The sequence below is a fragment of the Gossypium hirsutum genome, chromosome D09 (assembly GCF_007990345.1).
Source record: "Gossypium hirsutum isolate 1008001.06 chromosome D09, Gossypium_hirsutum_v2.1, whole genome shotgun sequence".
NCBI lineage: Eukaryota > Viridiplantae > Streptophyta > Magnoliopsida > Malvales > Malvaceae > Gossypium > Gossypium hirsutum.
In genome coordinates, this window is record NC_053445.1 from 43,237,300 (window position 1) to 43,246,266 (window position 8,967).

General features: G+C 34.1%; 2 protein-coding genes across 4 annotated transcripts; both read left to right on the forward strand.

Moving 5' to 3' along the window:
* Nucleotides 1–314: 314 nt before the first annotated feature.
* LOC107891184 (protein CHROMOSOME TRANSMISSION FIDELITY 7) lies at nucleotides 315–3,604 on the forward strand. Of its 3 annotated transcripts, XM_041100775.1 has the most exons (7): nucleotides 315–440; nucleotides 634–883; nucleotides 965–1,229; nucleotides 1,477–1,572; nucleotides 1,677–1,745; nucleotides 2,022–2,359; nucleotides 3,138–3,604. In XM_041100775.1, the coding sequence occupies exons 2-7, from the start codon at nucleotides 714–716 to the stop codon at nucleotides 3,277–3,279; spliced, it is 1,080 nt and encodes a 359-aa protein (XP_040956709.1). In that variant the 5' UTR covers nucleotides 315–440; nucleotides 634–713; the 3' UTR covers nucleotides 3,280–3,604. The 3 variants fall into 3 exon arrangements, with proteins under 3 accessions (XP_040956709.1, XP_040956710.1, XP_016671378.2); XM_016815889.2 differs by lacking the exon at nucleotides 315–440 and having other exon boundaries at nucleotides 495–883; XM_041100776.1 differs by lacking the exons at nucleotides 315–440; nucleotides 3,138–3,604 and having other exon boundaries at nucleotides 492–883; nucleotides 1,677–1,740; nucleotides 2,022–2,354.
* A 387-nt stretch (nucleotides 3,605–3,991) lies between these two features.
* LOC107891185 (uncharacterized) lies at nucleotides 3,992–5,937 on the forward strand. Its single transcript, XM_016815890.2, has one exon. It carries the CDS (start codon nucleotides 4,755–4,757, stop codon nucleotides 5,445–5,447), a length of 693 nt encoding a protein of 230 aa, XP_016671379.2. The 5' UTR covers nucleotides 3,992–4,754; the 3' UTR covers nucleotides 5,448–5,937.
* Nucleotides 5,938–8,967: the final 3,030 nt, after the last annotated feature.

Below are 8,967 nucleotides of genomic sequence, written 5' to 3' on the forward strand. Positions count from 1 at the left end.
CTTGAGTAAATAAGAATAAATTAACTAATAAGGACATGACAAATTAATAGAGAAAATCACTTGCATTGATCAAAGATGTTTTACGCCAAACAAACATGAAAAAAAATAAAGGTTTTTTTAACTATTTCTACTTGAGCAAACAAAGCTCTAAGGAATGTTTGGTTCAATGTAATGTATAGTTATTACAAGTTTATTTTGTAGGCCCACACAAATAGCTGTTTGGTTCAATAGAATACTTATTAGGGATGTATTCCATTTTGGGCTTATGTTAGAAAATTTATTGATTTTTATTTTTTCCCTTTTTCACTGATTACTAATTCGGTGCTTGAAAAACTCTATTTTACCCTCACCAAATTCTCATTTAAAAAAATACTCGAACGACATTCATTTCTTGCTTCTTTCAACTCCGGCATTTCTCCTCTTCATCTAGCGTCCTTCAGGTAAATATTTCTCACTTTTGTTGTTACTTTCATTTTCCAGTTAAAACGGTAAAGGAAGAGAGTAAAGAATCCATGAATCCAAACGCAACCTTCATAGGATTTAAAATAGGAAGCTTGAATTTTAATAAAGGGGCTATTCCGGTAAGGCGGGAAGTTTTCAATAAAAATTTAAAATATCTTTTAAAATCTTTAGAGCGCCCATTCAGCAGCAACAAAAAGTCAAAAACTCCACCAATATGCCATTTTGATGAATCATCCAAAAGAGGGTCGAAGATGCAATCCAAAATAAATTCCTTCTTCAAGCCTCCTTCTTCTCTGTCGGTTGAGCGCTCAAATTCACCTCCAGTTTTCAGCGATGATGAGAACGATGAATTAGCTACCTGGGAGAAGAGGCAGCACACCATTGTTAACACCTACACGCGTAGACCTTCAAATTTTAATGGGTATTTTCTTTTCTACGAAAGGTCTGGATTTTTGTTTTGTTTTATTTTTTAAAATTTTATTTACTTTTTGGACTTTTTAAGGAATGACAAGAAAAAAGAATCTGGCGATGGCAAGTTCGACAAACCCATATCAGAGACTAGGGTTTCAAGGGAAGAATGTGGTTCAAATGGGAGAAATCTAAATAAGAAGAGAAGTTATGCACAGTTTCATTTGGAGTTAGGTCAATCTGATTTTCTTCTCCATGCCTGTTTAATTTGTGGGGTCAAGTATTCTCCCGGGGATGAAGCTGATGAAAGGAACCATTCCATTTTTCACAAGAATTTCACTCTTGGGGTTCAATTCAAGGTACATCTCTAATTTGCTTAATACTATATATATGCACATGAAGAAGCTTCTCTATGTTTCGCTTTGTGCTTTTTAACATGCCTTCTGCAGTTCAAGATTGTTCTCCTGCTATTTACATAAATACAATAGTAGCAAAAAAAGAAGTTTGTTCTGATCCAAAAGCTAATAGAGTATTTGAAGAATTTGAAAAGTAGTGAAAGAATGGTAATTTTCACGGAATCTTTTGACTTCTAGCTTCATTTTACAGGGATGGAGAAATGAGAGGGTTGTTCATGTGCCCAATGTTGAACGAAGTCGAGTCATTTTGGTTTTGGATTCTGATCCTCTAGCTCAGAGGAATAAGGTTAAGATTTTGGGTTTTTGAGAGTATTACACGGTTTACCTTTTATAATTTATTTTAACTTGATGATTGTGAGGTTCTTCATTGCAATACTGTCGTGTTAGTAGGTGCAAGAGGTTGTAAAGATGATGGAGACTGAACTTGGTGGGGGCTGGATTTTTCACAAGCTTTGTAAGGTGGCTTGATTGCATTTTACATACTGGCAATTTGACACGTTATGCACAAAAATCTGTTTCATTTATCCTAATTGTCGTAGTAAATGATTCTTATTTCTTCCAAAGTTTCAGCAACTACTTCAGTATGCTTTGCTTTACTTTGTGTAGTGTTGGTTTATTACTTAGTTGCTTGCATTTGATAAATTTCTATATCACTGTATTACAGTCCAAATAGTTGCAAAGTACAACAATTTGTAAACTCCAATCTTGGGAATTTTTATATTCTACTGTTTCCAGGTATACCTATTCATTTCCTCCCAACGAATTGCTGGTTGTCTAGTTGCAGAACCAATAAAGGAAGCATTTGAAGTTCTTTCATATCCAGTTGGTGAAAGACAGGATGGTGCCATAGCCAAGCGAAGAAGGTCAAACCCAAGCAAACTTCAGTTTGGGGAAATTGTTTTAGAGAGGGAAGTCATAAAAAGAGCTCCTTCAGAGGTATTGCATGAAAACCACACTGGAGTAATTCTCTGTAAAAAGGAAGCAGTACATGCTGTTTGTGGCATTAGAGCAATCTGGGTCACTCCCTCCAACAGGAGAAAAGGCATTGCCACTCAATTGTTGGAAGCAGTGAGGTAAATCCTTGACCATTTTAGTTAACTCCAAACTGTTGTTTCAAAATGGCTTTGGTTTTTGGTGATGTTTGAGTGTTTTACACGGTATACTGGCTCAATTTGAATGCCTGCTCACTTTAGCCTTGTACTTATTTCTGTTTACAATATATATCACAATGAGAACCAGTTAAAGCATAACCTAAGATATTATTATTGGATATCAATGAGATAGTTAATATATATAAATAGCAAAAACAAATAATTAGATTAGCATAATCTCAAAAGAGATGAGAGGATAGCATTCTGTTGTTTTTTATGTGTAAATCAGCTGATTTGACTAAGAAAATAATGCTAAGGGTTGACTTATGTAGCCTTCTTTCGATGTACACTTCCTTTTTTGTGCTCTGGCGGTCAAGCAGGGCACTTCCTAAAATTGAGCCAAAATTCATACTTCAAGCAGGCAAAAGTTATCTTAACCCAACAATGCCTGGTATTTCTTGTGTCATTGTTGGTTGGTTAACTCTGTAATGTCCCTGTCAACATGACTGATTTGATGCTTATGTGATCCCCTGCAAGATCAAACAAATTCCCCAGAGTGGAGAAGTTAAGTGTTGAAAATAGTAATTGCAATGAAACAATCTTGCATGTCAAGTCATATCTCCGAAAGTAGCTACTTTTGTTTTATGCTTTTGGGAAGCAGTACGTGAAATTTTGAGTCTGGAATTTGGTGATTGAACTGCAAGGCCTATTTCTAGCTCCAATTCAGTTTGTAATGACTATGCTGTTTTGTAAATTACAGGAAAAGTTTCAGCAAGGGATATGTTACTGAAAAATCTCAGCTGGCATTTTCTCAACCAAGCTCAGATGGACAGGCTTTGGCGTCCAACTACATAGGTACCAGGTCTTTTTTGGTGTATAAAACGGGCAATTTGTGCCGCTAGATATTATATATATAGCCAAATTCATTGTTTTCTTTCTTGATCTTTTATTTGTTAGAATGAATAAATTTATTTATTTCTTCCATTTTGAGTTGAGAATGTGTTGTTATCTTGATGACATAGCTACCAAAGCCTAACCGTGTTGGTTCAATATCTAATGGAACCACATTAACGATGGAATTCTTTCGTACAAATTCATTTCCCCCCAATATTCAGTCGAGAAAGAGGCATTAGCTATCTTGCTTGATTCTGTAATGAACTTTGATCCAATTCAAGACTTTTCGAATTGGATAGGAGGTTGAATTAGTAAAGTCATCGGTTTGATCGATCTGTTTGATTCAATTAAATACATCATTAAAAATTTGGTTCAATCAATTTATATTGTTCCTAGATCAATCCATTCAAAGCTCTTTTTTGGATTGGAATCTTGGCCAATTTTTTATCCAATTGGTGGAGTTCAAATAACCTGGATTCAATTGCATTAGCTTTCATCACAAAAAGTGTTCTTTTTGACATTCTCAATCCGCCACCACCCCCGGCTAACGAAAAGTCGAGTCTTTTTTAGAAAAGTAAGATATTAGTAATAGGTACCCACTGAATACTAGAACAGCAGGTTGATAGGATTCAAAACCCATGATGTCAAGCTCTCCATTGTTTTGCCCCTAAATCACCTGCTGCATCCAATGCATAGTTCATACGACACCAATATTCGCATTATGTTTCATCTTATTCCATTACACTCATCAAACTGTTCTCACCTTACTCGTAACAACAACTAGGGTCAACAGTGTAAGCGTCTGTTACTTCTTTTCTACGCAACATTCCTTCACTACTTTTTTTTACACACGAAAATTCAAGGATGGCTCAGCAGAGTTTATGTTTAACCAATAACAAGACTATATCAACAATTTCAGTTCTAACTTACTGAAGTTTTACCCAAGATGGAACAAACATCCAAACGGAAAATGGCCAAAAATCGAACCAATGGGAAGACGTTTTTAGTACCTTCAAATTCAATCCCATATAGATGCCAATGGTACTTGGAGCAGACAATAAAAACATTAGAAAGATATACATGAGGGGGAAGGGCAATTTCGTCTCTCAATCCCATAAAACAAATGAATTTCAGTTTTACTGCGTCGTTTTGAGAATCCCCATCCCAACCCGTCTTTTACTTGAGCCCCAAGTTTTTCTCTAAGCTACATTAAAAACGTCCAAATGAAAAGAGTACCCGATACATATCTATATCTCCACCTTACGTATCTCTTTCCTCTTCTTTTCCAAAACGATCCTCACCGCCTTACTTTAATTTACCCTTTTGTACTCTCACCCTCTGCCCCCTTAAACCCCCCTCCCTCCCCCAAGCTTCTTATATATAATAAACCCCCCTTTCTCTTTCTCTCATCACTCTTTTTCGGTTTCCACTCCTGATTCTTCCGCTTATATTTGCAGTTTCTTCGGAAGCTGACGTCATCAACATGGTGGAGGCCGCTGCCGTTGGTGGTGTTGTTGCTGGAGGGGGAGTTCCTTTCCCGGTTGTTTTCTTCGACGGAGAGTGTGAAACTGGTATAGGGAATGTCGTTATTCATCCAGCCATGGATTTCAAGGCTTTCCAATCGATTCTTAGCCGTAAGATCGGGATCTCGCCTCATCAATTCTCCGTCTATATTGCAGACGGCAACAACCCGCTCAACCGCTTCCCTTTAACTGGGAAAATAAATTTCTCAGTGCTTTCTTACGAAAAGGACTGTTTCGTCCTCGTTGTATTGAAAAGATCACGGCGGTCACGGACAAGGAAAGGAAAGAACGCGGAATCGTCTCCTCCGATGGCGGAGATAAAGAAGGAACCGCCAGCGAACGCTATGTTGTTGAGGCGAGGCGGTGGTGGGGGTAGTGAATTGGTGGAGGCGAGGGTATGTACGGGATTGGATGAATTTGAGAGGAGGGTAAGGGATTTGCAGATGGAGAAAGAGAGGTATTTGGTGAATTTGGGAAGTGCCAATCTGAGAATTGCAAGGGAATCGAAAAGTTTGGTTTGTGAAGAGTGCGAGAAGGCCAAGGTTGTCGGAACAGATATCGACTTTCATTGGTGCGTTTACGACGCCGTTACTTTCGGGTTCCGGTCTCACGCCGGTCCGATTGCCCGACCCGCAAAAGGCTCCGGTTATTGAAAGTAGGCTTATAATGATGATGATTATTATTGGTTTTAAGTAGAAAGGAAGTTTTTCTATTTGGTTTTAGCCCCTGCGAAGAGGGGGGTTGAATTGAAACAGGAAAATTTATTTGGGCGCAGTTGAGATTTTGCCGTAACACACATGGAGTTTTGGAATGAAGAGGTGGAATTGAAAATAGTATGAAAGGATATATATACATATATAATATATAGTTGGAAGGATTATAGGAGCTTTGATTCCCTTTTTCTTTTTAGGGAATTGATGATTTGCAGTCTCATCCTCCCTTATTGTATGTAGGGATGGAAAATTGAAGTTAAAGAACATGGTGTTCTCATGGAAAGGAAAATTATTTACAAGTATAGGACCTTTTTTTTTTAAAAAAAAAATCTTTTGTTTTTTGCTTTAATTGTTTAGCTTGTGGTTCTCCTGGAAAATATTTCTCACTTGAATGAATAATATATCATATCAATCCTTATCTTGCTCTTTATATCTTTTGCCTATAAACATCTTTATTGTATAATAATATTACCTTATCTTGGGTTAATAAACTGGATTAGTATTAGTAGATAATAAACTATGCTTTAAATTTAAATGAAAGTTAATAATGAACACAATTTTCAATACCATTACCTATACCTGCACGTGCTGGAATCTCTTACATCACTTCAAAATTATTTTTTTAATTTAGTTATTTTAAACAAAATAATTTGTATGAATTTATTATTTTAGTTATATTAATTCGATCTCTTTTTTGATCTTTCACTAAAATTTAGGATTATAAGGAAGTTTTTGAACTAATATGTCACGATATCAGCATCCCGTTAAAAAAATGAAAATTTTAATGATAATATTTAATTTATATAATTATTTTATTTAGAGTGATTAAATTAAATTAAAATAAATTTTATTTTAAAATGAATATAATCGAAGAAAAATAGAGACAACACAACTAAAATAATGATTCACCTTTCTAATAAATGGGTGTTAGGAAAGGGTTTCTAATCGATCATTTTAAAACTAATAATACAAAAAAGAGAAAAAGGAAAGAAACAATTTTATGGTATTGATTATGGCTGTATGAGAACGAGACTACTCAAAAAGTAGTACTAGGGGTTTGAAAAACCTGCAATGCCTTTCTATTTTCTAAGAAGGTCATATCATTTTCATATTTTCGCTATTACTTAAAATTTATAAATATAATTACAATTACAAATAATACATATATGAATCAAACAACCCGAACATGATTCATACAAAATAAGTTTATGTTGTACTTTAAATTTCATAAGTGATAAATTTTAGTAGTTCTTAATTCACCAAATCAGAGGAGTAGATTTCAATTAGTGATTGTATCCTTTTATACACTTAACATCTAATTTGGTTGTATAATAAGCAAGTTTTGAGTTTTGTACTTTAAAGATTTTTTTATTAATTTAGTACATGCACGTTCATTTAATTTACCACATTCTTCCATTTCTATTTCTTTGTTATAGAAAACGGCTAAACCATGCCATTTACAGAATTAATTTTCACAGTGTATTAATCTTTTATTTCTTAAAGTTCCTTTTTATTATTTTACCTTTTTCATTTTCCATTAATTTCTATTGCTATTCACGATCGAAATTCTGGCATCGATTGAAAATATTTTTTCTATTTTAAATTATTCATAACCTCAACTCTTAAATAAAATGATAAATACACTTAAATACATGTCTTTTTGTACCGATAATAATACTAATAACAACTAAATTAAGACTCAATCTATTTTTCTATATATTTTTAAATTCTCCTCAAATTGAAGTAAATAATAGCATATCCACCATTTGATTTTGGTGATCATCTTCCCAATGTACCACCGATGGAATCATCCCTATTGTTGTAACAAATCACGATCTCCGTTTCCAATAATGGGCCAAACTAGAAGGCCATTTTCTGGAAAAAAAATCAAAAGAGAAAGTTAAAAAATAAGTTAAAATAAAAAAGGGTTTGGTGAAGTTGGAGTTTTAAGGTGAAATCTGATAATGATTTGTGAAGATTTTTTAATCTGGTTGAAGATGTGTTGATACTAGTATTCAATAAGGGAGAGATACAAAAGAGTTACTGGTGATGATAAGGAGATCGATTCATCTATTACAAGTGAAGAGCCAGACTAGTTAAGGAGGAAGAGGAAGAAGGTAGAAAAGGTTGTAGACTATTTAGGACAAAATGCTTTAGGGAGTCAGGTAGGGAAAAAGATCCTCCACTCATCGTGCGTTGGGGTATATATATAGCGGAAAGGTCTCCATGCCTTGTAGTGCCATGTCACCGACAATTCGAATGGTAGCATATACCCGTGCGGTCAACTAGGTGGCAAGTCTGTTATATGTCGGTTGTGTAACACCTCTTACTTGATCTAATAACAGATCTAAGTAAAAGATGTTACATTTAAGCACATAATCATATTTTGAAATCACATTCATACACTTGCTTGATAACATTTCTATTATACATTTATATTTCATATTTACACTACCAAACCTAAGTATGTGTTATCTTTAAACTCCAAAATTTATATATATATGTAACAGCCCGATTTTAGGCCTAGTCGGAACAATGGTTTCGGGACCACAAATTTGACGAGGAAAAATTTATTTTTTTTTATATTTTTATGGTCTAAAATTTCACGGAATGATTTCATAAAAATTTCGTTCAAAAATTTCAACGTTTGGGCACTCAATTTAGCCAAAAAAGACTAAATTGTAAAAAGTGCAAAAATTGAGTTCTACATGTTAGAAGTGCCCAATTGTTATGAAATTTTAAATTGGAGGTCCTTGAATGGTAATTAGACCATTGGTTAACTTGTTGGCCAAAAATGGACAAGAGATAAGTGAAATAGGATATTTTTAAGTTGGGGCATTTTGGTTATTTAGTAATTAAAAGAATTAAAAATGCCAAAATAGCCAAAAATTTGTCCATCTTCTCCATGATGAACAAAAAAAGCAAGGGGGAAATCATGGTTAGGGTTTTCAAGCTTCCAAGCTCCATAGTAAGTGATTCCAAGCCCCGTTTTTAATTTTTTTAAGTTTATGAAGTCCAAGTAGCTTAATTTAGCTTATTCTAGCAATAATTTAACCTAGGGCTTATATTTGGAAAAATACACATAGGTGAAATGTGTTTATTTTGATATTTTATGGTAGAATATGAAGTTTTAAATTGTGTTAAACAATTTTTGCTAAGCGATTTTTAGTGAAAATGAGTGAAACAACATAATCGGTAAAAATTATTATTGTTCATAAGTGCATGTTAGAGCAAGAATTTGATGTTTCTATAGAAGGGAAAATGTTTAGCATGTTATAAAACATAAGAAAAAGAAATAAATTTTAATTTCTGAGCCTAGGGGCTAAATCGTAATTTTGTGAAACTTTAGGGGCAAAAATGTAATTTTTCCAAAATGTGATTTTTGGATTGGATTGAATAATTTGAATGTTATATAAGCTAAATATGTTATTATAAATCAAGAAAGACGAGAAATTGACAT

Bases quoted from the DNA above. Each gene is read 5' to 3' on its own strand.
- LOC107891185 (XM_016815890.2), top strand. From the start codon at position 4,755: ATGGTGGAGGCCGCTGCCGTTGGTGGTGTTGTTGCTGGAGGGGGAGTT.
- LOC107891184 (XM_016815889.2), top strand. From the start codon at position 513: ATGAATCCAAACGCAACCTTCATAGGATTTAAAATAGGAAGCTTGAAT. The intron at 1,230-1,476 runs GTACATCTCTAA...TTCATTTTACAG, and splicing joins CTCTTGGGGTTCAATTCAAG to GGATGGAGAAATGAGAGGGT. The intron at 2,360-3,137 runs GTAAATCCTTGA...TGTAAATTACAG, and splicing joins CAATTGTTGGAAGCAGTGAG to GAAAAGTTTCAGCAAGGGAT.